Raw genomic sequence first — 27,143 nt, forward strand, 5'->3', positions numbered from 1 at the left:
TGGTATTCAACTTGGCTGTAAAAAAGAAGAAATTTTTACCCTTTGAGACAGCGTGGATGGATAGAGAGCATGGTGCTGAGTGAAATAAGCCAGTCAGAAAAAGTCAAATATCATATGATTTCATTCATATGTGGAACCTCATGAACAAACTGAACTAACAAGGAAAACGGAGACAGACTCAGAGAGCAGCATGACAGCTAAGGTGAGGGGGAGGTTAGGGGGCGGAGGGATTGAGCAAAGAGGACAAAGGACTCATGGACGTGGACAACGGTGTGGCGATTGTAAGGGGACCGCGGGGGGGGAAAACACAGAAGAGAAAGACGGGCACGGCCTGTGTGGGTGGTGGGAGGGGGAGGGGGGGGCAGCACACATGGGAACTCTGTACTATCTGTCCAATTATCTGTAAATCTGAAACTGTTCTCCGGATGAACTCCAGTAATTTGTTTCTAAAGACAGATACTGGGATTGTAATAAAATCTGTATTGCCATGTGGTTCTAATCGCTGGCCCCCGGGTCGAGGTGGTGGCTGCAAGAGTTTAAACGTGATAATGAAGAACTTCGGGAAGAAGGTGAAGTCAAACAGGAGGCCGGGCATGACCCGGAGTGACCCTCATTTAACGTGACCCCAGCACGTCGACAGGACGGGCCGCAGAAGGCGGGCGCTGCTTGTGAGGGGTGTGCAGTGTCTGTTCACCTAAGATTATGCAGTGAACCAATCAATGGGAACAACTGGTTACAGAGAAAGAATTTTAATCACTGGGTTTAAAAACTTACATAACCGCGTGGAACACAATATATGCAACATCAAATTCCGGGTAATACACGGGCTGTTTTCTGCACCTGGGAACACCTCACCCTGAGCGAGCCCGGGACCCCGCCGTCTGACTGGCCCTGCCTCTTCGCCGGGCAGCTCCGACACAGACGTTCTGAACACGGCACGCTCCCAGAATGTGTTTGGAACAGAGTTTGATCTTCTAAAATTGATTTTCACATAATCTTAGAGAGAATATCTATTGGCTAAAATGAGGTATATCTGTGCTATGTAGTTCCATAAGCACACATTCAACTTCTGATAAAGCTTTTTTATTCATTATCACGAAACTCCATTTTGTGAAAAATAATGTAATGCATGAGGTCCGCATCTCGCAGGCGTGCACACAGTGTGCGCACACAGTGGGAGGTCGGTGCACACGAACACACGACCCAGCGCGTTATGATGAGAGTGCCCACCAGCCACACCACTCCACTCCCCTCTTCACAAAAAGTGTCCGACCCGAAACACGCCGAGGGAGCATGGGGGCGCGGCCCAGGCGCCTACGGGTACGTGTAGACGTGCAAGGACGGGTACACCACCATGGTGGCTCGGCGTCTCCTTGGGGCCAGAAGCCTGTTCCGGAGCCACCTCTGCGTTGCGTCTGGAGCGGGCTCTCGGCTGGGGGTCATGCTCGTCTTTGGAGAGCAGGCCGTGGTGTGTCCTGGCTTTTCTCTCTGTGCAAACAAGATGTAAGAGTTGAGCTCACTCTGTGTTGCCATTTGTAGAGCTAGAGCAAGGATTTGGGTGGTTTCACAAGGAGTCAGTGAGAAGTAGCTGCTCCCCCCCAAAACCAGAGCCGTGGCTGGAGGGCAGAAGTGAACCAAGCTCGGGCCCAGTCCCTCAGAGCGCCCGAGGTCGGTGGCACCGTTTTAACTGCTCTGAGAAGTTCGGGGACGGCAGTCAGTAAGCCATCTGGAAGTCAAAGGCCTACGTCTCTGTTAGAGAAATGGGATCCTGGGAACTTCAGGAAAAGGAAGCGAAGGCACAGCTTTGGATGGCATTGACCCTGTGCACCGGGTTTAACTGGAACCCTAGTTACCCGTTGTCACAGCTTAACTAGCGTGTTTCGGTTGCGGGATATGGTTTTAGCCACCATTACAAGACTTCTTGTAATACGTGCTGAATGAGGAAAAAGGACGAGTTCATCACTTATTGGTCTGTCAGGAGAGATGCCCTCTCTGATTTGACTTTATTTAAACCTCTCTTTTCATTGCTCTTCAGCTTCTGTTCTACCAGCGGGTTGGATGACCAGCCACCCCCTTGCAGAGGATCACTGCCTAAGGGAGGCACAGGTCTTGCTGTTCCCGAAGGGCCCCGAGCCTGGTGGGTTCTCCCTAAGATACTGTTGGGTGACGAGAACATCAGCCTGACAACTGTCAAGCAGCAGGCTGGAGAAGACAGCAGGGACCACACCTCGGGGGAACTGGGGATCTGGGTGCACAGCTGGGACACTTGCATGACCCGGTGGTGGCCGGTCTCTGCCTGGACACCTGTGAGCAGCACCCCTGCCCCCCACAGAGGCACCGGCGCCGTCTGAAACGACAGCTCCCTCGCTGCGTGTCCACCTCCATTTCCTCCCTTTAAGGAAAGAACACCCAAGTCCCAGCGAGCAAGAGTGATATTGTAGGAGGAAACGTGAACTCCTGCTCACTCACTCTTCTGAAAAAGCAAACCACACGCGGAGCTCAGTAGGTAACGATCGCTGTGCCACCGCATGTGAGCCACGCTGTAGCTGACTGGGGAGCCCCAGTTGTAGTTCAAGTCTGAGCGGGCGGGCTGTGCCTCAGGGAGGTCAGGTGGGGTGCAGCCTGAGGTGCAAATTACTTTGGGTGTTCACCAGAGGAGAACAAACCTGAGGCAGTGAAACTGGGGACTGTGGAGCACCTACCCCTCCCTATCACAGAATACATTTCAAAACCAGATAAAGTGCGTGCTCACGGTGCCTGTACTCCTCTCTTGGGCGTGTACTGGAAAAAAGAACCCCTGGCTGGCCTAGCTCAGTGGATTGAGCGCGGGCTGTGAACCAAAGTGTCGCAGGTTCGATTCCCAGTCAGGGTACATGCCTGGGTTGCAGGCCATGACCCCCAGCAACCGCACATGATGTTTCTCTCTCTGTCTCTCTCCCTCCCTTCCCTCTCTAAAAATAAATAAATAAAATCTTTTAAAAAACGCCCTTCATTTACTATTAAAAAAAAAGAAAAAAAAGAAAAAAGAAAAAACTCCGGGGCCCCCATGGGACGGGCAAGCCGAGGAACAGTGGCAGCAGAACTCCAGAATGAGTCTCCGAGGCCCCCTTTCCTCTGGCCTCCCAGGGAGCGGACAGCAGCCCCGCCCGGGCTCCCTTCTCTCCCCCTTAACGTTTGCGTGGAGTCAAAGCAGCCGCGCCCCGGCTCTCCTGCTGCCGCTTCTCTCCGAAGCCCGCCCTTGCTTCTCTGTCCCGGCTTTAATAAATGTATCCTCAAAACAACAACAAAAAGCCCCAAGTAAAGTAAGTCACTGGCATGGATGTGTGTGTGCATACATTACGTGACATACCTGCACTCTGTCTTTACTCTTAGTCAGAACCAAGGCGGTTGCCTCTGATGCGTCCAGGGAGAGGCCTTTGTCTCTTCCACGTAACCGGGACTAAAACACACAAACACATCCTCATCAACACTTCCACTTGGACAGGTGTGGTTATGTAAAACCTACATTGTTTGACTGTTTTTATTCATCACGATACTCTGACACCAAAAGAGGGGTGGGGCACAAATAATTCAAAGAAAAGAAGGAAACTAGTGCTTATTGAATGCCCACCATATGCTAGGCACTTTACACAGTTTCATATCTGATTTTCTCAGCCAACCTTGTGATGTAGATATTATTTCCCCAATATTTTAGATGTGGAAAAGGAGCCCCAAGGTGACTAAGTAGCTTGTGGAAAATTAATAGTAGGGGTGGCATTTTTAAAAAAGAGTATCTATTATTTTTAGAGAGAGGGAAAGGAAGAAAGAGAGAGAAACATCAACGTGTGGTTGCCTCTGGTACGCCCCCTACTGGGGGCCTGGCCGGCAACCCAGGCATGTGCCCTGACTGGGAATCGAACTGGTGACCCTTTGGTTCGCAGGCCAGCGCTCAGTGTACTGAGCTACATCAGCCAGGGCAGGAGTGTCATTTTAACACAAGACAGACCTCAAAGCTCATGGCCTTGTCACTATTACACTAGACCCCGATGTCCCTTGACACCGAACAGAGATGGCTGTGCCCTGTGAGGGTTCCTCGACTAATGCAGTGGGACCTTGTTGCGTCACTGTCATTCTCAGGGCAGCCTTCCACCTGAGGAGGGCTGACTGTGCACCCTATCCGCGGAGAATTAGCTATGTACCCAAACCTATTTTTACACACAAAAGAATCAAGGATTTCACAGCCACAAAACTCCAGAGCACTAAAGGTTGGTGAGTTGCTTCTCCTCTGCGTTCCCTGCACCCGATCCTGCTATGTCACTGGCTGTTCGCGTGTTGAACTCCCCAAGGTCCCTGACAGGGTCAGTGTTTTGCTCCCTGTCCTGGTCCCGACTCCTAGCGGAGGGCCCGGCATACGGCAGCCAGCTGCACAGTCTGTTGAACGAGCGGGTGGGTGGATGGTGAAGCAGCCTGTCCTTGTGGTCTGGGTGCAGAATCACGAATGACCAGTACCTGACACCAGACTTCAGCGGCGTCCAACCCAAGGCAGAGCCAGTCTCCCCACTCGTTTAATGCAGCCCGCTCCCGGCGGCGCCGACTGGGGGACGCGGAGGGCTCTCGGGTTGTTTTCTCTGTGGGGAGACACGCTAACTGGAAACATCGGAGAGTGTGTGTGTGTGTGTGTGGGGGGGTCAAGGGTGGAACAGAATATGGGGCCCAGAATAACCTCATGCACAAGTGGTCATTTAAACTCCAACAAAGGAGCCAAGAATATACAACGAGGAAAAGACCGTTTCTTCAATAAATGATGTTGGAAAAACTACTATCCACGTGCAGAAGAATGAAACTGCACCCTGTCTTGTACCATTCACAAGATTCAACTCGAAGTGGCCTGAAGCCTAAATTTAAGACCTGACTCTGTAAAACTCCCAGAAGAAAACACAGGAGGCAAGCTCCTTGACATAGGTCTTGGCAATGATTTTCTGATTTGACACAAAAAGCAAAGACAGCAAAAGGAAAGACAAACCAGCGGGACCCCGTCAAACTAAAATGCTTCTACACAGTGAAGAAACTCAACAACGAAATGGAAAGGCAGCCTCCTGGATGGGAGGAATGTCCGCGGACAGCACGGTACTTAGCCATAAGAAAGGAGGAAACCCTGCCGTCCACGGCGGCACGGGCGAACTTGGGGACGTTATACAAAGGAAGTGAGCCAGACACAGAGAGACAAACACTACATGGAACCACCTGTCATGTGGAACCTAACAACATCAAACAGAGAGCAGAGTGGTGGCTGCCGGGGCTGGGGGGGGTGAAAAGGGGCAGGATGGCGACAGAGCACGAACCGTTGGTGACAAGCCACAGCCTGAGTTCTGATGCATACACCGTGGTGACTGCAGTTACGAACACTGTGCTGCATGGTTGAAATTTGCTAAGAGTAGATCTGAAGTGTTCTCACCAAAAGAGAAAAGAAGGTAAATATGTAAGGTGAGGGACGTGATCATTAACTCAATGGTGGGAACACTTTCGTAATGTATCCACGTATCAAAGCATCACACTGTACACTTTAAATATGTTACCAAAACGTTTTAATGAATTTCCCATGAGCATGTTTAAAAAGTCCAGCAAATATATTACCTCACTCAGCCTTGGTTTTTCATTTTGGATTGTTGAGGAGCTGGTATGATCTGCATTTTTGGAAAAGGTAGACCGCTTTTGCACTGTAGAAGCAAATCCTGCCCTCTCCTAGAAGGATTGAGTGCAGAGAGAATGTTTTTCAATTGATCCATTGCAATTACTCTAACTCAAAACTCATCCAATTCACCTGACAGTAAAACTCCCACCTCTGAAAGCAATTTCGGTGTTAGAAAGCAGAGGGTACAATGTGGGCGCAGCAGTGAGGAGAAGGCCTAGAACGGTGCAATCCAGGGGTCTTCAGCCTGGACCGGGCCTGACCCCTCAGCACCCAGCAACCCTGGACTAGCTCCGGCCACTGCTTATCCAGCCTGTTCCACCTCTTCCCTCTGGAAATCCAGACTCGGTCAAAACCCAGGCTTGCTATTCCGGAGCACAGAAGCAGACCGGTGCGCCAAGGCTGGAAGCCCTGGACAGAGATGTCCAGGGACCGGGGAACAGCTCTGACCTAAAGGCTGAAAGACCCACTCCCGCCACCAGCTCCCTTTCTGGTTTGGAGTCTGCCTGACGCCCCGCCACGGGAGGCCGTTTCACCAGACGGCGGTGGATGCAGGCAGCACAGCTTTCTTACCAGGGCATCTTCTGTGGACTTCAACTCCCGTACCAAATTGTTCTTCTGATACTGTTCATTTCGCTGTTTCCTTGTCTGAGGTGGCTTCTTTTTTTTCTTCTTATCCATCTTCTTCTTCTGATTCAACTATTCCAGAAAGTACAGGGAACTAGTCACTGAGGATGCCAGAGGACTCTCTTCACACAACACTCAGGACACAACGGCCAACCTGGTGTGCGGCCCTCATGGTGTCCAACCGTTGTCGGCTTGGAGAACAGACGGCTCCGTCACCTCCGTGCCAGAGGCTGCTCCCCTTTTAACACCTCCCAAATCCCACCACCGTACATTTGCTGCCAAAGGGGCTCCTACACCAATAACCAGGCACCCGTGCTTTGTAACATGAAACCTGGTTACTTACGGCAATAATGTCGGGTACAGACAATACTGATCATTAGACACGTGGTTAAAGATTCAATTTGGTTGTTACTACAAGGCGGCTTTCATAGTTAAGCAAATGAAGCTCAGGACTAATTTTCTAGGCACCTGTGGTGTGGTGAGGCTTAATCTGACGTTGCTGTCAACCCAGATGAAGAAACTGCAGGGTCCTGTCTCTTTGGCTGGCTCCTCCCAGCCACTGTGATCTCACCCTACCACTGGGACATTTCTTAATGCAAGTGGGCAAGCATGCGCCCAATAAGCCACAAGAAATATCTTGCTGTTTCTAAATATCACCTTACATATCATCTATGTAAAGTCTGTGAACAGATGAGGCAACAAAGTTACTTACATCAAAGGATAAAAACTGCCTAAGACCACATGAATAAAGAAACAGTTTCTTTAAAAAATATGGATCTTTTTTTTTAAAATAAAAGAACTTTAACTTAAAACTACAGTTTACATGCAATATTATTTCGTATTGGTTTCAGGTGTACGGCATAGTGGTTAGAGCAGGAGATCATATGCTTTACAAAGGGCTCCCCTGGCATTTCCAGCGCCCACCCAGCACCACACACGGTCGCTGCAGTGTCACTGACTGTGCTGCCCACGCCGCACCTCACATCCCCGCGACTATTCAGCAACCACCCACCTGCACTTGTCCATCCCTTCACCGTTTTCACCGGCCCCCTAATCACCCTCCCCTCTGGCAAACAAGCATGGGTCATTTTTAGCAACCTCTGTCTTTTGCTATGGTTTTCACTTTTAGTTAAACCTTTTTTTCCATTTTTTATTTAACTTTGGAATAAATATGGAGTCTTCACATTTTCCCCCCTAGATTTTTAAAACAAAAGCTATAAGGGACCAAGCCAAAGATTCCAGAACCAGTTAAAGGGCTATGGCTCTGTTTTCTGCAGATCTTAGGTCAGCTGGAGAATTCCACCCAGTTCCCCAGCAGTGCCATGGTGTTTTAAGGCTGCTGTTTCCTGGGTGCGAGACTCTGTCTGCTCTCACCTCATCTGCTATGTTCAGGAGGTGAACAGGGAGGCCGTCTGAGAGGGAACTGTCAGAACCACTGGTGCTGTTTTCGAAAGGAGAGAAGAAAGGGAAATGCCTGTTACTGATGCCTGGAAGCAGGCCATTTCCCAGGCCAGGTGCGTGGGGCTAGGACATCCAGGCTGCTATTGGCCCGCACTGTCTGTTTCAATGACTAAGAATCCTTGACGAGCATATTCATTCATTCATTCATTCATTCATTCATTCATTCCAAATGCCTACTTAATGCCAGGTAGTGCATCAGGCACAGGAAACAGATGGACATAGCGGAGTCCCTGCCCCAGAGAGTTTGCAATCCATGTGGCAAAAAACAAACAAAAAACCAAACCAACCAACGAAAAAACCCCACCAGCCAGCCAGGTGGGCAGAGCCGCCCTTGGCAGTGACTGCCTGAGGCCCTGGGACAGTGGACAGGCGGCCCTGGAGAACACCGGGGCCGGGGTCTGTTTGAGAGCAGGGCCCGGTCGCAGTCGTTCCCGTGTGGCTTGTGTCCGCCCAGAGCGAGGCCCCTCCAGGTCCTCTCCAAATTAACGTGTTCAGTATATGAACACATACACTCAATACGAAGAGTCTACAGGTCAGAGACTAGGAATATCACTTTTATTGCCCCGATTCTCCCTTCAGGAGTTCTGGACGGGCCGCTCTGCCCGCGGTGGAATACCTGCTCTCTGTCTCGCTGCTTCACGAATAAACTCACTTGCACTTTAAACTCTAAAAACCAGTTTTGGCTGTGTGTGTGTAGACTGATCTGAAGTCTCCCCCACCGGCTGTGCCCGCCCCCTTTTCTCCAAGGGCCGGGGCGAAGAAGGTCTCAGATGACCGATTCTTCCTCCCTCCACCGTGCGTCACATTGTGTTTTCCTCACTCCTGGGGTGTGGCGGGCGCTGACGGAGACTGAGCTCTGTGGCACTCTCCGCATACAAAAGAACGTCTTAGGCACAAAACTCGAATCTGGGAAGAGGCAGCATTTCAAGCCGTCGTTTCGCTCAGCCCTTTCATTCTGTTCGTTCCCCCGCCCCCGCCCCTCCACCCCGGCAGGCAGGCCGGCGCACACTGAGCAGCCCCACAGCCAGGCGGCGGGAAGAAAGCCCTCTCTCTCTGATCTAAGTCCCAGTTCCCTGTTCTCACAGGGCTTTTTCAGTCCAAGGAGCGGCTTCTGAGGCCACTGGATAATAGTCTCTGAAGTCCCTTTCAGAGATAACAGAGAACGTCAACAAATGGGATAAAAGCATTCGATGCAGGATGCCACAGCAATGCCGAGAACGGCAGGGCGCACACGGACAGAGCAGACTCTCGCTGGGCTTGTACGCGCGCCCTGCTTCCCTGTGTCACCCGGTGAGAGGAGAAAGGCGGCACCCCGCGGGGGCTCGTGGGAGCCGGCTTCCCGGTGCAGAAGCTGGCAAACGGTTCAGTCATTTCTAACTCAACGTGTCAGTGTTTCTCTGCTGAGCCCGCTGGAAAGCGGTCTGGCTGTCTCTGGGTTGACTCCCCTGGGGCTGTTCTGTGTGCGTTCATATGCAGGGGATGTTTTGTTTTCATCCCGGTCCTGGGGGGCAGGCAAAGGATTCTGGGAGCATGGAAGAGGAGACCTGGTGAATCGGGCACTTGACCTGGCCCGATCATGTGGTTTAAGCAGACTTCTGGGAGCCCCAGCCAGCAGATCAGCTGCAGTGCCCAGAGGTCAATGTGCCACAGAGAGTATGTGGGAGAGCGGCCCGCTGCCCACTGTCCCCCATGGACCACAGCCTAGCTCCCGGCAGAAGGCCTCCACGCCCAGCCCAGAAACCTCTGACTGAGGGCATCGGGTTCGGGCTTGAGGCACCCTGGTGGGGAAGCTGGGGTAGAAGGTGTTCTCGCACACATGTGAGATAGTGCCCACCTGGGGGCTTCCGAAATACCTCTGGAGACTGTGAGGGTGGGGCCGAGATCCTACACACTAAATTAGCTCAACAAACATTTACTGAGCTTTCCCTGTGTGCCAGGTACTGCTGCAGATGCATGAGGTACGGAGGTGAGCAGAACAAAGATCTCTGGCCTTGTGGAGCCTACATCCTAGTAAGAGAGTAAAGATAACAAATAACAGGCACAATAAAACTGTAAATGGCACAGAATGACAGAGGTGATAAAATGCTGTGGACAAAAATGAGAGCACCTAAGGGGGACGGGCACGGCAGGAGGGGAGGGCAGGGGAGCCGGCTGCTGCAGCGTCGGAGTGAGGAAGGTAGGCATGTGGAACGTGCTGACGTTGGCGCAGAGACGTGAAGGAGGTGACCGAGTTAGCCAAGTGGACGGAAATCTCGGGGAAGAGTATCCCAGGAACTGCCAGTGCAAAGGTCCTGAGGCAGAAGAAGGTCTGGCAAGTGTGAGGAAGAGCGAGGAGGCCAGTGTGGCCACAGCGGAGTGTGAGAGGGTGGGTGCAGAGGTCATAGAGGTGTCAGGGGGCTAGATCCTAAAGCCCTGTAGTCCATTCACTGTAGGTCCTAGACTTTTTTGTCTGAGTGAACTGGGAGAGCTATTAAGGTGTTTTAAACAGGAATGATTTTAAATAGAGGAATGCCATGATCCGATTTTTTAAAAGATTTTAATTTTATTTACTTTTGGAGAGAGGGGAAGGGAGGGAGAAAGGGAGAGAAACATTGATGTGTGGGAGAAACATCAGTCAGTTGCCTCTTGTACACCTCCAGCTGGGGCCCTGGCCCACAACCCAGGCGTGCGCCCTGACCGGGAATTGAACAAGTGACCTCCTGATTCCGCAGGCCAGTGCTCAATCCACTGAGCCACACCAGCCAGGGATGATTTGTTTTAAAAATAATCACTCTCCTGACTTTTTTTTGGCCTGGTTGATCCCTTCTTGGTCATATTTCCGGGCTCCTCCCCAGCCCTCTGACCTTGTAAAGCTGTGGTACCAGCCGTGGCCTGCGTGGCTCGGCTGGGCCTGAGGCACAAGGTCACTGCCTCGATTCCCAATTAGGGCATGTGCCTGGGTTGCAGGCCTGGTCCCCAGTGGGGGCGCGTGAGGTGTTTCTCTCTCACACTGGTGTTTCTCTCCCTTTCTTTTTCCCTCCTTTCCCCTCTCTCTAAAACAATAAATAAATAAAATCTTTAAAAACAAAAGCTGTGGAACCAGCTCAGACTCGGACCGCTTTGCTCTCTCTGCACTCGCTCCCCTGGGATCTCACCCAGTCTTAAACTGTAAATGTCTGTTCAGCGACAACTCCGTTAGCCCTCCCCACTGAACTCCAGACTCGTCGGCCCACTGCCCACTCGCCATCTCCGTTCAGACGTCTACCAGACGTCTCAAGCTGACTACACCCAGCGCCGGGTTCCTGGTTTTCACCAGCCCACGGACCTCCTCCGTCTCAGTGAAAGGCAACCCCATCCTGCCAACCGTGGAGTTGTTCTCTCTTTCTCTTGCGCCCCATATTCAACCCATAAGCAAATCCGAATGTTTGAAACTTCAGAATGTATTCAGAATGTATCTCAAATCCCACCGATTCACACGCCACCAACCACTACCCCTCTGGTCTAAGCCGCCTTCCCCTTGCACCTGTACCACTGAGAGAGCCTCCTAGCGCGTGTCCCTGCTGAGATAGGTCCTCTTTACAGTCCGTCTCTGCAGAGCAGTCAGAACACTGCTGCGGAAACTAAAACCTGGGCCGGTCAGGGCCTGTCTCCACCTAAAATCTTCCAAAGGCTTCCCCCCCCGCCCCCTACAGGGATAAAACACAAAAGCTTTTACAACTGCCTACAAGGCTCCGTACCAACTGCCTCCCATCTCCCCAACCCCTTCTAGTGCCTACAACGGGGTCAAAGAACAGGCAGCCAACACAGAGTTGTCAAAGGAGCGAGTGTAGTCATACGTGCCGTGATTTACTCGGTATTTTGCATATGAGGTTGCATCTAAACCAACAAAACAACAAACAAACAAATTTAAAAAAAATAAAACTTTCCTGGTTTTTCTTTGAAGTGAGGTTTGTTACCTGGATTCAATGTCAGACAAAGAGATGTCATTCCAACTTTCTCCTAAATCCATATCTTGTCCAAGTTCATTGAATTTCTTATGGATTTCCTGTTGTAAGAGCTCCTTCAGCTCTGCTAGACACTGCATGAACTGTGGAAATAAGACAAGAACTTATTCCGATTATTCATGTACTCATTCATCATATACTAAGTGTATGCTAACAGGCACTTGGCTGCCGAGGACACGAGGAGAGGACGCTGTAACGTCTGCCACTCCGGACACGTTACCAGGTAAACCGCGTGAGCTGTGGGAACACACAGAAGTGTTTTCAGGACAGAACACCCATAAGCACTGCTTTAGCCACGTTTCCTCGGCTGTAGCCAGTACCACACTTCTTGGCTATAAACGCAAAGGTCTGTCTATTTGTTTCTTTTGGAGTAATAAGGAAGGAAAAGTTAGAACAGCATTGTTCAGATTTTGGCCTATTGCAAATACGATCTAACAGGCCATGCTGCGGCCAAATTCTCCGTTAAACATTTTTTCTTACGCAGCTGCATCCAGAGAGGGTGCCCACCACGTGTCCCCAAGGCTGACATTTCAGAGGGGGTCTGAGAGATAAGTTGGAGACCACGAGTACAGACTCCTTTTTTAAGAAGCTGGGTGATGCAGGAAAACAAACTGCAGAGGAAATGAGGCCAGAGGGAACTTCTGTGACTTGGGATTGGAGCACCTTGAGAACATTTGCAGTTGAAGGGAAGAAGTAAGAGGGGAAAACCGAGGACACAGAAAAAAAGGGAGGTTATTAATGAGGCAAGACCTCGGGGGCCGTCAGGGAGGCCAGCAAATGCACCAAGGGCAGAGCTGGTTTTGGAGAAGACTCGTGAGGACTGGTTTTCCGAAACAGGAGAAAGGGAAACAGGAGAAAGGGAAGGAGGGAGCGGCCATGGGTGCGCCCCGAAGCGACGGGGGAGAGGTGCGCTGGAGGGACTGGCAGGAGGGCTGCTGTCTGCTTGGTGAAGTCTCACCATTTGCCAGGAGAGGGCAGGCTGGGCCTTTCTTTTTTCCTTCCATTACAAAAATTTCAGAAAAATGTTAAGAAGAAATAAAGATCACCTGAAATCCCACTCAGCTGAATTTGGACCTATGTGAAACTGATCACAGTAGCTGCATCACCACATTTCTTGCTTCCTTTTCTTTTCTTTTTTTTAACTGACCAGAAATCAAACCCGTGTCCTTTGGGTCCACGGGATGATGCTCCAACCAACTGGCCAGGGCACTGCATTTGTGGAAACTCCCTTTTTACCTTGGCTCGGTCAGGATCACAGAAATCCAGAAGGGTGTCACAGACGTGATAACCTAGGGACTTCAGATCCTCAGTGGTAAAATGAGTGTCTCTTTTATTGCCTGGAAAAAAACAACCCATAAACATTTCTTACTAAATCTTAATGAGCAATTGCAAATCTAATTTATGAGTATCTCCTTAAAAACACCACCTCTGATTCTAGTTTTAGTTTGATTCCGGAGAATCTTGGACAATGAAAAAGTTTACAACGACGAAGGCTATGATTATGAAGTTATAATTACCATGATGACAAAGTTGTACCTTGTGGTAGGCATGAGGCCAAGTGCTTTCTTTACATGCACTGTCTCATTAGGTAGTACCTGTAACGCAGGTGCTCTGCTGGCAGTTACAGAAAAATAGGGTTCAAAGAGTTAAGTCACTTACCTGGGTCACGTGACTTGGAAACCAAGCTGAAATTCAAACCCAGATCTGCCTGATTCTACGTCCTCAGCAGCCACTATGCTACCTGCTCCGTCATATATTATATTTCACACTCATATTTTGGGTACTCAAATTTGGCATGAGGCACAGACAAGAAAATTCTTTAGGTCAATTCTCCCCGCCCCCCAACCCAGACATTTAAAGGGAACGACTCTCCCCAACGCTCTGCAGAGCGCCCCCGGCCACGCGGGCCCACGACGCACAGAAGGGAGCTCACCCAGCGTGGACCCGCCAAAGGTGGACTCCATGGTATAGCTGTTCAGGACCCCCATCCGCCACATCACCACGCGTCCCGTTCCTTCTTTGCTCTTCTGGACCTTAAAATTACAACTATGAAAAGAGAACTAAACAGAAATCCAAGTCCTCTGTTAATCATAAGCTGGCAAATGCTTAAGCAGATTCATTAACGTGACACAAGAATGGTCCCCTTGGGATCTATATATTGTTTCCGAGAGCGCGTTCCATAAAATACTAATGCTAAGGTCTATTAATAGATATTACAGAGGAAAGCATGAGTTCCGTGGTTCTGTTCATCAGGGAGATAGAGGGTTAACAAACTGAACAGGCTTCCTCTCCAGCCCCTCTCAGAGCAGCTGATGTTACTGTGGACTGTGACCCTCCACAGGGGAGGGAGTATATTGTTTCTCATTGGCCATGAACCCACCTTTCTTAGGGACATTTTGCAGGACTAGGGTTCCTTTGAATGCCTGTTTGAGAACACTGACCAAATTTGGCATTGAAAGCAATGGACAGCCTTTGTAAGACTTTTCTTTTTAAAAAAGTATTTTATTTAGCCCTGGTTGAAGTGGCTGAGTGCATTAAGCGCCAGCCTGCAAACCGAAAGGTCACCAGTTCGATTCCCAGTCAGGGCACATGCCTGGGTTGCGGGCCAGGTCCCCAGTTGGGGGCGTGCGAGAGGCAATGGGTATCACTCTCACATCTATGTATCTCTCCTTCTCTTTCTCCCTCCCTTCCAAAGGAGAGGGAGAGAAACATCAATGTGTGGGAAAAACACTGGTGGCTACCTCTCACACGTGCCCCAACCAGGGACACCCCCCACAACCGAAGCATGTGCACCGACCAGGGACCAGTGACCTTTCTCTTTGTGGGATGAAGTCCAACCCACTGAGCCACGCCGGTCAGAACCACCAGACTTACGCTCTAGCACACCCCAACCTGAACCCTCGGATCTAGCTGGGTTTATCCTCTCTGTGTGATCTGTGAGTGCCTCAGCACGACAGTCTCTGCCTTTCACTCTCTGGCTCCGTTTTGCCAACGCTCTCAGCTCGGAGTTCAATGTCCTCCATTGTCTTTCACGACCACCCCCACATTGTCTCCTCTCTTGGAAGTTGTAATGTGCACTTGGCACCTACCCCAACCTGCCCTGGCCATCCTGCTGAAGATGCTTCACATTTGGGAGACCCCTCACTACCTAGTGGTTGCTAACTCGAGGTCTCTAGGGCCCAGGAGCTCTGCTGAGGAGCGGGGGGGCACTGCTGTCCAGGGACTGGAGGAGGAGGCAGAAGGGCCGTGGTTTCCAGCCTTCTACCCCTCCTCACCAGTGCAGCTCTGCTTCTCATTGCTTTAGATATTGGGCTCTGGAAGTGATTTCATTGGAAGAAAGAGATCCCTGGCAAAAATGGACAAGAATGTTAAAAAAAGAAAAAAGAAAGGAATGAAGGAAGGGAAGAAGGGAAGAAGAAAGGAAGAAAAGCTTCCTTTTTTCTTTCTTACAATAAGAGCAGCAGATACAAAATATTCGTCTCAAACACCTTCTATGAGAAAATTTGTACTATCATTCAAATACTTTCTGAAATCCAACCTAACTTCTTCTAATGCCAGTTACGTTGTGTGGGTGCATTTATGGTGCTGAACCAATGAGGATGCTCCGTATACGCCCGGCTGCCGCCCAGCCGGTGCTCGGCCGACTGTCACAGACTCCTGCTGCCTGCGCTAGCCCTTCAGTGTCTTCGTTACCTGTGGTCTCACATTACATGAACTTTTCTGTGGAGGCTCACGTAACAATCAATAACATTTTGTTTGTCCTCCAGTCCCTGCTTCCACTGCCAATCACAGGATTCAAGATGATGGATAACTCCATTAATGAGAGTTTGAACTCTGCCCAGGCAAAGCAGCCAGAGCAATTTTTAAAAGTCACCTCTATTAAGATGTAATTCACATACCGTAAAATCCACCCGTTTATGGTACACAGTTCAATGGTTTAAGTATGTTCACAGGGATGCAGTGTAAGTCTGGAACGTTTTCAGAACCCCCACAGAGACCCAGGGCCCACGAGCAGTCACGGCCCACGCCGCCCTGCCCGCAGCCCTGGGCCGCCGCTGGCTGCCGTCTGTCTCTGCAGCATTTCACAGAACGGAATCAGGCAACGTGGCCTTTGTGTCTTGTCTTTCACTTAGCACCATGCTTTCAAGTTTCCTCCATGTGCTAGCATGTCAGTAGTTAAGTCTTTTTATTGCCAAACAACAGTCCATCGTGTGGATGCACAGCATTTTACTTATCTGCTCACCAGCTGATGGACATGGAATACATTCTTGAAGTCAGGTTGCTGGGATTTACCCAAGATGATAAAAAGAGATACAGAGTGCCAAATCAAACACTACATATAAGAAGCAGGGAGCTCCCTTCTCCCTGAGTCGATGGACAGAAAAAATGACCTCACATGCTTACCTTTTCTGGTGCGTTTTTGCTTAACATTAAAGGGAAGACTCGCTCATGAAGCCAGTACTTGCGATCGCTGTTGTTACAGCCATACAGGAAGATATTATTCTTACGGCTGTGGCCGTGGAAATCGCAGTACAAGAGAACCTCCCTTTCTTCAAGAAGTCTATTGAGGGGGGCAAACACAGGACTCAGTGGACATCCAAATGCATGCGGATAATCAAGGATTATTTGGAGTCTCTTCTTTAAGTGTGCCTGCAGATACCTTCCCTTCTAAGAAAATTCCAGCTCCCGATGGCCTTCCAAGGCCCCTACCTTCCCCAGCCACTCCTGATGTGGAAAGGGGTGGGCGACAAGGAAGCGGGGAAAATCTGTTGAAAGTAGCCCCACCCTGGTGTAGACCAGCGGAAAGTGGGGAGAGGCAGAGAGGCTGTAACTGCAGGGATAAAAAGAACCAAAGAAAGCCTTGGTTCTTCACTTCCCGGGGCTGGTTCTGATAAGGCTCAGATCTTGGTTTCCTGATCACCCAGAATACTTGTACAATCTTCCAAACAAGGTCACCTGCCCCATAACGAGAGGATGAAGAGTATGACAATATGCTACCCATTAACAATGTGCTGGATGCTATGCTAACCAGATTACACGGATTATCTCATTTAATCCTCACAGGAACCATCCAAGGCAGGTGTTACTATCCTCATTCTACAGATGAGAAAGCTGAAGGGGAGAGGTTAAGTGACTTCCAAGGTCACAGGACCAGCCAATAATTAAACTAGGTCTCAGAACCAGGCGTGTCTGACTCCCAAACATATGCCCTTAACCATTTTGCTCCCAGCCCAACACCACTCCACCCTTTCACACAGATATGGTTAGACGGTGTGTGCACTGACATAGTCTTGTATGCTGGAGTTTCATTTCCAATGAAATGGAAGCCCTTTTAAGCTGGGTGCTATTACATCATAGCCTTCCATGGCTTTTACACAGGCTTGAAAAATGCTAACTGATTTATTATTCCTTCTTCGATGACAGGCAACATAAGATGGTAATGAGAAACTCAGACTCCAGTCCTAGCCAGGTAGCTCAGTTGGTTAGAGCATCACCCCAATACAGCAAGGCTGTGGGTTTGATCCCCAGTGAGGGCACATACGAGGATCAAACAATGAATGCATAAATAAATGGAACAGAAATCGATGTTTCTCTCCCTCTCCCTTGCAAATCAATCCCCCCCACCCCCAAAAAAGCATAGACTCTGGAATCAGAGAGCCTGTGTTTAAATATCTACTCAGTCACTTACTATGCTAGGACTTGGGCAAGTTACTTAACCTTTCTGGACCTTAATTTCCTCATTATATAAAAAAATGGGGATATTGATTGTGCTTACCCCAGGGGGTTAATGTGAAGATTAAATGAGTTGAAGATGAAATGGGTCATAAGTATAAAGCACTGTTAATACTGCCTGTCATCTCATATAAAACTATAAATTGTTATATTCTATTATTACACAACTCTCATCATGAAGACCTATGAATTCCTCTGACATCTGACCTTTTCCAATCATTTCACTTCTAAGTGAAATATCTCTGGCTAAAATGTTGCATGTTCAGTTTCCACTCATAGATAAGACCTGATTTAAAAGTTGGAAAATGAACAAACACACGTGACTACAAAGAGAATGGTAAGGACTGTCTACAAAGCCATTTCCACTTCCCACAACATTAGAAGAGACCTCACCCCTCCCAACCCCCTGCCACTAGCCAGTAATCAGAGGAGGTTCAACAGATAAGGGCTCTCACCTCTTGATCATGTTCTTGGTGTACCAGATGCACGGGAAAGACTCCTTCAGAATGGTTTTATAATGCCTGTTCAGGTCCCTTCCAGCCAAGGAACACCGGTAATTCCCCACGATTACCCCATCTGGGTTTAACATGGGGACCACTTTGAAGACAAAGATATCTCTGAGGAGCTCAGCGTCGGGGGAGTTGCTAAGAATGAAGTCCAGAAACCCTTTCATGACCCAGGAGCCATTGCTTTCCCCGGGGTGGGCCCGGGCGCTCAAGACCACAGCTTTCTTTGCAGCAGCCTCCTGAGGGGTCCGGGATGGGTTGGTGATGGTGAGCAGGTAGACAGTATTTCCTGCTAGGCTCCTGCATAAAGTCCGAAGTTTGCAGAACTGAGACTGGAGGGGGTTGTTCGCCACCGACAGGAGGTAGTATTGCAAATCAGTGTACGTGTACGGGTAGAAGTGCGCAAAGAAGCAAGTGTCCTGGTCATGCGGGAACTGAATGGTCCACGTCAGACAGTAGAAGGGCTGCTGCCCGTCCTCCGTGTTGTTCTTGTAGTACCTGATTTCACTCCCTTCTCTTCTCCAGCCAATGTTGCGCGTCTTGGCATCCAACTGCGAGTACATGAGAGGCTTCATCCCTACTGCGTAAAGGCTCTTGGGTTTCAGCAGGTTGACAATGGTGAAGCGATAGGTGGCATCTTTCCTGGTGTTCTGAACTCGAAAATAAAACCACTGAGTGTGTTTGTTCGTGTAGAGGTCGGTTCGCAAGGTCAGCTCATACTCGTAGGTGTCTCTGTAATGAAGAATACAGAAGAATATCTCTGTAACACCGCCCTCAAGATACTGTTATTTCTTGGTAAAAACAGATCTTACTCCAACAGAAACCTTGTTACATCAAACATTTATTTTCTCATTTACCCAGTTCTCCAACTCATGTATTAGGCTAACAGAAACTTGGGGAAAGAAAGTGGATTTGGGGCGGGATGGAAGAGTCTCAAAATTCACACTGTTGCACAGGATTGGGGAGCTCTGAGCTTCTTGGTGTCTTTCTAGAACACCCAGGAGCAGTTTCTAACCACTGCACTCCATTTCTCTGAAACACACTGAAAAGCAGTGAAGCTGGAGCCCTTAGTGTGGGCTGCTAGCTACATCCTGGACATCACCAGTGTGGACCAGATCCTTAAGCTTTCTGTGCTATTTTTATCTCTGATCATTAATTGTTTGAGGATAAAGGGGCTTTGCTGGAATGCGTGCACCTTGTTTAAAAGAAACGGGACTAGCTTGCAGAAGAGGAAATACAAATGCCGAAAACATGGAAAGATACTCATCCACATGCATCATTAAAGAAATACAGATTAAAACGGCATGTTTCCTCCACCCTCTCATCAACATTTCAACACTGGGAAACGCACTCTCACACACTGCTGACGGGAGCTGAAATCACACCGGAGGGCGATGTGGCCCAAACTAGCAACACCGAGGTGTTCAAACTCTTTGACCCACTAATTTTATAACAGAATTTACTCCATAAAAATATACAGGCACAAGGGTGTTAATTATGTTCATTTGTTTTAAAAGTTGTGAATATCTTAATTTCTCATCAGTCAGGAACAGGGTAAATAATGTATGGAATATCCATATAATAGAATAATATAAGCTATTAAAAATGAGGAGATATAACTGTGGTATTGCCATAGAAAAACACCTATAATGTATCAAGTGGAAAAAACAATTTGCAAAATTGTATGCATACCATTACCCTATTTTTTTAAAAATACATATGTGTGTATTACACATACATAGAGAAAATGAATATATATGAGTATATATCAAATTGTTATCAATTGCTGCACCTGGGAAGCATGATTATAGGACTCAAAAATTTTTACAAAACTTTTAAAAGATTTACTTTATTTTTAGAGAGGGGAAAGGAGGGAGAAAGAGAGGGAGAGAAACATGATGTGCGAGAGAAACAGTGATCGGTTGCCTCTCCCACACTCCCTACTGGGGCCCTGGCCCACAACCCAGGGAACTGAACCGGCAACCATTAGGTCCGCATGCTGGCGCTCAATCCACTGAGCCACACCGGCCAGGGCAAAATCTTATGTTATGTATTTTTATTCATACAAATTTCAAATGAGCACTCATTTCTTTTATAAGCAGAAAAAGCAATTTAGATAAATGTTTATTCTGGGGGAAAATACAAGGCACAGTCTTTCCATTTTTTTATCATCCTCATAACCATGTCCCATCCCTTCTGTTTTTCAGAAACATTCCTGACTCCTAAGGTGATTCCTTAGGACTCTCCTCCGTCACTTCAGTCACCCTCCCTCTGGGGAAACCCTCTCTGTTACTCACACTCTGACGGCTTTTTGCAGATTCCCACTCTCAAACCTGGATTCGAACAGGAGAGTGTTATCTTCCGGCCCCTGCAACGTGACGGCGAGTTCCTTGATGATTCCTCGTTTGCCTCCCACTCTGGCACTGGTGAAGTAGGAACCTTTGGCGGGCACTGCAGATGGGACAGACACGGTCCTCTCAGAACTCGCTCATCCCACAACATTCACCGTGCCCTTGCGTGTGTTCAGCAGTGCTGTTCTAGGTCAATGACAGTGAATATTCGAATTTTCAACTGTCCTTGCTGCGACTTTTAATTTTAAAGTGTATTTCTTTGAAGGCCTGTTTAGAGCACTTCCTCTTGCTACAGGCCACCCTGGTCATCAGAGATGCTGCTTGTACCCACTTAAGCCCTAATGTAAAAGGATGTTGGCAAAAGGTAATATTCTAAATGGAGTACCGGAAAACATTTGCAATCTTATTTAAAAACACACAACAAATAGCACCTATTGATTCATTTTAAAAATATGAAGGTAAAAACAAAAAAGAGAGAATGTAGTACACTCCATAAAAATTTTTGCTATATCCTTCCAGATTTAAATATAACAAAAATAGAAATTTGAGAATTGGTATGGGTGAATTTCCCTAAATAAGGAACCAAAATATCACAGTAAGTAGTAAACAGTTTACAATTAAAATTTTAACTTTGTTTTTAATTTTATTTTTTAATTATTGTTCAGTTACGGTTGTCCCAATTTTCCTCCCATTGCTCTCCCCTGCCCTGCCCATCTAAAATTTTAACTTTAAAATGAAGCTAAAACAAAAAAGTGATGAACTTTATCTTATTTAAAAAAATTTAGATTATAATAATAATCTCTAATACTTGGAATAATAATCAATTGTTAATTTTTTTTTTAAAGTAGGGCTGTAACTTTTCAGACAAATTCAGTAAGAATGCCACATAACATCTTTGGTTTTTGCAAAACTTTTTTTCGGGCTTCACAGTTTTCCCAAGGACTTCTGTTTGTACCACAATATTCTCATCATTATGTCTAGAAGAACCTATTTTAGTCATCTTTTGTTGATTTTCCGTTTAACTGATAAAAATTTCTAGGTTCTCATTTGTCAGTGGCTTTGTGAGTGAGTCAAGCAGTCAAGCGGTCCTGTAACATTTACCAACTTCATAAAATCCTGCATCTCTTGTTAAGAACCTTAATTTCACTTTGCACTTATTTACTTTATGTGCATTATATTATCAGATGTTAACAATATCCACCAATCAGCAGGTGATTGACACCAACAAAGATGCTGACTCTGGAGCACTGAACACACAGTAATGTGCGAGGGGCCTGATTATACAAGTAGCCAGTTCACTGGTAAACACAGCAACACTATGATGACTTTTGCTCCTACGCAACCACATGTCAGTGTGGAGACTTTATAATAAACATGTGGGTAAGAAGTGAGAGCAGACGACAAATCCATCACGTAAAGGAGTGAGTGAAAGAGGAAAATGAGCACAGAGGAAGGAGCAGAGGCAGCAGCTGAAAGTACATGTAATCCCAGTACAAGCTGGGGACCCACGTGGTGCAGTCTCTTCATGAAACTAGTCAGAGTACAACCAGCAACCGGATGCCACTAATAAAGAAATTTCAGTATTTTGTTGAGTCTCTTAGGTAACATTAAAGATCCAATTCATAGCCCAGAGGAATATTTCTCAAAAAAATATCAAACCAGTACCCCCCTCCCCCAATATTCTCATCACATGTAGTTGCTGTGGGGCCCCTAAACTGACAAACTCCCAAGTTCCCTCTGGAGCCCCATCTTCTCAGTTTTCTGTTTCTTTATTCCACCAGTTAGGTGGGCTCAGCTCTCCTTGATGAATCTAAAAGACAAGATCAAGGCAGCTGCCACAACTGTGTGTTCACAGGACAGCAAGGATGACGTCGCACAAAAGCTGCTGTATCAGGACAAAGTGCTCCCTGCCCTGGGGTTCCCTCCTGCGTGAGACGTGCGGAAGTATCTGACTAGAACAGAGGAAGCACTGAGGATTCCCGGGCACCTGGTTTACTGACTCCAAACCCAGTAAAATAGGCTTACAAGCCTAAGAATTACTTAAGGTTGTAGAAACATTACATCCCCCATTATTAGTAACCCAAGCCTAACGATCTCTAATCTCCCTTTCAGTGCCCCCCAAGCTCCTCCTCAGACAGTCCACAAGGTGGAGCTGGGCAGACTGTGAGCTGCTCCCCCTCGTTTACTTCCTTGCACAGACCCTACTCCTGCCCTGTGTGATGTGCACCCATGGAAAGTGCGCACCTATGTTTCTTCCCCAAACCTTCCGGGAAAAAGAGTCTTTCATTTCAATTACTTAATTCAATTTTTATTTATTTAGATACTTGGTTTTTTGGTATTAAAAGGAATTTTAGCATTTATTTTTGAACATATTATGGTACAAGAAATTTGATGTAACAAATAATTACAAAACACAAGAACAGATACAGGTATTCCTGGTACTACCCACATATAATGTGCGTCCTTTTTCTTCCCTCAAAAATTTGGGCCAAAAAGTGTGCACTACACACGGCAAAGTATGGTAGCTTTTCTCACCAAATTATTACCGTGAGGAGGGCTCATAATCAAGGCCCTGGGGGCAGAGCTGAGCCCCCCGGAGTGACTAGCTCATTGCACCCTTCCGGCTGCAGGAGCGTAAAGGCAGTGTGGACCTTCCCTCCTTCTTCTGGTTGTTTCTCCAGAAGCCTCCCCTCATGTCATTTTCTTTAACCCATTCTATTTTTCCTGACGAAACTTAGTACATATTCCTCTTCCAAAAAAACACATTTCCTTTCTGATGATGATCTAGTAGGGATGATTTTCAAATTATGAGAATATTTTCTTACTTTCTATTTCTTGAATACAGCTTTTCCCCAACTGCAGAGAATTCCTTTTAAGAAGTTCTGATGGGCTGTGGTACCTGTGTGTGCAATGAGCTTCAGAGGGGTTTTTGGTGATGACAGAGGGTGCCCGTCAGCAGATTCCTTACCTCCTCATGTCCCTCCCTGTTACCAAGTTGGCATCCTGACATTATTAATTCAACACTTACTTCCCTTTCTTTTCTGTCATAAGTGTTAGTATTACCGCCTGCTCCACATTCTCCCCAGCATTGTCTATATTTTTATTACAGCTATTCTAGTGGGTGTGAAGTTATCCATTTTTCCCATAAATACCCTTTATCGACTTGAGAGAATTCTCTCCAATTTCTAGTTTCCTGAATGTTCTTATCATGAAAGGCTGGATTTTGTCAAATGCTTCTTCTGTACTTAGATGTATATATATATATATATATTTTTTTTTTTACCTGCTTTGTTCTACTAATGGGTTTCCACTGGTTTTCTCATGGTGAACCACCCTTGCTCTCCTGGGATAGACGCCTTGGTCATGGTGTATAATCCTTTAACATGCAGGTGTTCTGTTGAAAGGTTTTGCATTTGTATTCATGAGGAATCTTGATCTGTAGTTTTCTGGTGATGTCTTTGTCTGGCTTTAGTATCAGGACAACACTGGCTTCACCAAAGAGAGTTGGTTAATGCTCCCTCCAACTCCTCTGCTTTCAGAGTTTATAAGGAATTAGTGCTATTTCATTAGATGTTTCATATGATTCAAACAAACCCTGTCGAGCCATCTGGGCCAGGGATTTCTTTGTGGGAAGATTTTAAATTACTAATTCAATTTCTTTGTTATAATCTAGTCAGACTTCTAATTTCTTCCTGGGCCAGTTTCGGTCATTTGTGTCTTTCTGGCAATTGGTCCTGTTCATCCATGCTCTCCAGTTTGTTGGCGTGAAGCTGTTGCCAGCATTGCCTTGTAATTCTTCTGATTTCTGAAGAGTTGATGTTTCCTTTCCTTGCTGATTTTGAGAATTTGTGTCTCCCCTTTTTTTCTTGGTTTGGTTAATCCAAGTTTGTCAATTTTGTTTATCTTCCCAAAGATTCCACTTTTGGTTTGATTTTCCCTACTACTTTTCTGATTTCTGTTTCACTGATTTCATCATTATCTCTGACTTCCTTCCTTCTGCTTGTTTTGGATTTGTTTTGCCCTGATTTTTCAAACCGACTAAGGTGGAAGCTTAGGTAATTGATTTGAGATCTTTCTCATGCTCCCCCTGCCCCCACCCACATTTTGACTGTCCTAAATTGTTCATTAGGTAATACTTTTACAAATGTTACTTATATTAGCGGTAATGGTGGAGCTGGGAGCACCGCGCCCTCTCCAAGCGGCACGGGGAGCACCGCCGACAGTGCGGTGGCACTGTGACTCTCTCCGAGACCAGGCTCTTGCTGCCGGCAGGTGTCGGCCCTCACACCTCCCTGTGCTTGTGGACTGGTTTGGTGATCCGGTCCACACTGGGTGTCAGGATTCCTTCTGATGGCCTTATGGAATGGATCAATGAGGATAACCCCGAAGCATCTGTATGTGGAATTGTCACCAACCCAGTAAGAATTCAGGACTCTCAGAGCCCCACAGTCACGTCCAGCTCGCCCTCTGGCAACAGACTGATGGCTTCGAGCACAGGTTCGCTGGCTAACACCACGACAGACAGGCTTGCCGTAGTTGCACCCTTACAAACTGGGCCTTTGTGGCCACCATGGTGCCCACGAATCCCATATATGAGTATGACATAACCTTGCTTGACCCTGTATCACAGTCTGCTGTACTTTATTGGGCCAGGTGGGGCAGGGGGCGGGGGGCCCTGTGGAGCACAGGGAGCAAGCGGTACTGCCAGCAGCATACCCTGAGAAGGAAGCACATTGCATCTGACTGCTCTGTCCTCCACAGCTCCTGGATGTACCTCTACGCACCCATCTTGGCTTACCTGATGGTGTCTCCCAGACGGAAAGGAAGAGACTTTCTCCCACAATCCTTTTCGGGCTCTCCCTCTTCCTTTCAAACACATGTATTTAAAGCCATAAATTTATCTTGCAATGCTTTCAGTTGCATCACACAAATTCTGATGTTTTATGTTCACTCCAAAATACTTTTTAACTCTCCTTGGGATATCTTTAATGTATGGGTTACTTAGAAATGTGTTGCTCAATTTCCAAATATTTACAGATTTCCCAAATGTCCTCTGGTTGTTGATTTCTAATTGAATTTTATTGTGGTCAGAAAATATATTTTGTACCATTTCAATCCTTTAAAATAATAGGTATTAAGACTTGCTTTACAACCTAGCATATGGTGCATACTGGGGAGTCTACTATGTGCCTGTGAAAAGAAAGTGTATTTTGTTGCTCTTGTTGGGTACGATGTTCTGCACACTTTAATAAGAGACCCGGAGCCTTCCCCTAGGAAGCCTGCAACTTCATGCAGGAAACCACATAGTAAACGACAGTCATATGCACATACTATAAAAGTACTCACCAAAGTATATATAGGAGGTGGAGAAAAGAAGAACAAATTCCCCAAAGATCCAACATCTGAATTTCAGAAAGAGGAATAGCAAGGGAGAAGCTATAAAATGAACTTGGAACTATTAAGAAAAAGGTACTGTCACTAAAAAAAAAAAAAGATTGCCATGTTAAAGCTGACTGGTCATGAATAGGCGGCCTCCCATTTCGGTTGGTTTGGAAAAGACAATTCATCACTGAACTATGAATTTTTAGAAATCACGATTACAGAAAATATTTATAACCCTGTCATGATTAACTACTCACTGTTCAGTGTGACGACAATACCTGAATCTAATTGGTAGACAACTGTGCCTTTTTCCTCTCCTACAATTTCTGGCACCTTTTCGTTTCCTGTAGGTTGATAAAAATATTCTGGTTGAGGTGGAACTCTGTCTGAAAGAAGACATTGAAAAAGTGCAAAATAAGAAAAGATATAAAAAGCACTTTAGCAGAACCTAAATTTCTAGTGTGTTTATGAGTTGTCTTGCTTCTTTCCATAAGACTATGAGGAGACTTTCAATACAAAATGTAAGGTATAAGTAGAAGATTTAAAAGTAAGCCGGAAAGGTCAATATAGTTGCTGCAATAACTCTTCAAAATTTGGCCCCGAGCTTCCTTTTACAATCAGGAAAGTGTGATCGGCTACATACATTTTATTACCACATAGGAACAAGTATATCAATAGTTTCAGAGAAAACAAGGCTTTTTCACTAACACTTAATTCTAAGAGATTTCTTGCATGCAACTTGGGCAATTTTCAATATCATTTTAAGTATAGAAGCCATTGATGAAAGCCTATATTTCCCTTCATTTCTTGTCTTTCATGCTCAGTGCTCCACAGTCACTCAAACTTGACACGCTCGCTCTTTCTCCATTTCCTCTAACTGGAATACTGCTCCTTGACTCTCTCAATCGGATCAGTTCTAGCTGCTCCTTCAGATCTCACCTCAGGTTTCAACCCTCCTCGGAAACCCTCCCCGATCTTCCAGGCTGGGGTGAAGCGTTCCCAAAGGCACCAAGCTCCATGCAACTGCCTGGTTACATCTTTTAACTCCCCCACCGGTGTGGGAGCTCAGGGTGTCTCCACCTTGTTCACGACTGTGTCTCTAACACTAAGCACTGTACTTAGCGTATGGTAGACGCTTGACAGATATTTATTGGATGCGTATTATATGAGGGGAGTGAGAAAATAAGAAACATCCTGTTGCTTATCCAGCAGTCCACAGCAGAGACATGATGTCTGCTAGACGTCAGTGTCCTGGCAACTAGAAAAGTCCCCACTTTTCAATGCAACGCGCTTCTGAAAAGGCTTCATCAATGGAGTGCTGGAGATAATATTTGCACCAATAGCTCAAAGATATGACCAGCAATGCCATTAAAAATGCCTCCACCACTCCCATAAAAACTCCAATAAAAACTCCAATAAAATAAAAATATAA

The 27,143-nt window shown here is 47.0% G+C and overlaps 1 protein-coding gene across 1 annotated transcript in view; it reads right to left on the minus strand.

The window, feature by feature from the left end:
• Positions 1–509: 509 nt before the first annotated feature.
• AGBL2 (AGBL carboxypeptidase 2) overlaps positions 510–27,143 on the minus strand; it is a 35,594-nt gene continuing 8,960 nt past the window's right edge. Inside the window, exons 6-17 of the mRNA XM_045825158.1 lie at positions 25,990–26,097; positions 20,276–20,429; positions 17,928–18,710; positions 16,144–16,300; positions 13,673–13,799; positions 12,976–13,076; positions 11,692–11,822; positions 7,670–7,736; positions 6,242–6,367; positions 5,614–5,721; positions 3,350–3,439; positions 510–1,488 (exon numbers count right to left, since the gene is read on the minus strand). Of these exons, the coding sequence (XP_045681114.1) occupies positions 1,315–1,488; positions 3,350–3,439; positions 5,614–5,721; positions 6,242–6,367; positions 7,670–7,736; positions 11,692–11,822; positions 12,976–13,076; positions 13,673–13,799; positions 16,144–16,300; positions 17,928–18,710; positions 20,276–20,429; positions 25,990–26,097 (2,126 nt within the window). The 3' untranslated portion in view covers positions 510–1,314. The remainder of the gene's footprint in view (positions 1,489–3,349; positions 3,440–5,613; positions 5,722–6,241; positions 6,368–7,669; positions 7,737–11,691; positions 11,823–12,975; positions 13,077–13,672; positions 13,800–16,143; positions 16,301–17,927; positions 18,711–20,275; positions 20,430–25,989; positions 26,098–27,143) is intronic.

Source organism: Phyllostomus hastatus, unplaced genomic scaffold, assembly GCF_019186645.2.
Source record: "Phyllostomus hastatus isolate PE091 unplaced genomic scaffold, TTU_PhHast_1.1 phas_scaffold_585, whole genome shotgun sequence".
NCBI lineage: Eukaryota > Metazoa > Chordata > Mammalia > Chiroptera > Phyllostomidae > Phyllostomus > Phyllostomus hastatus.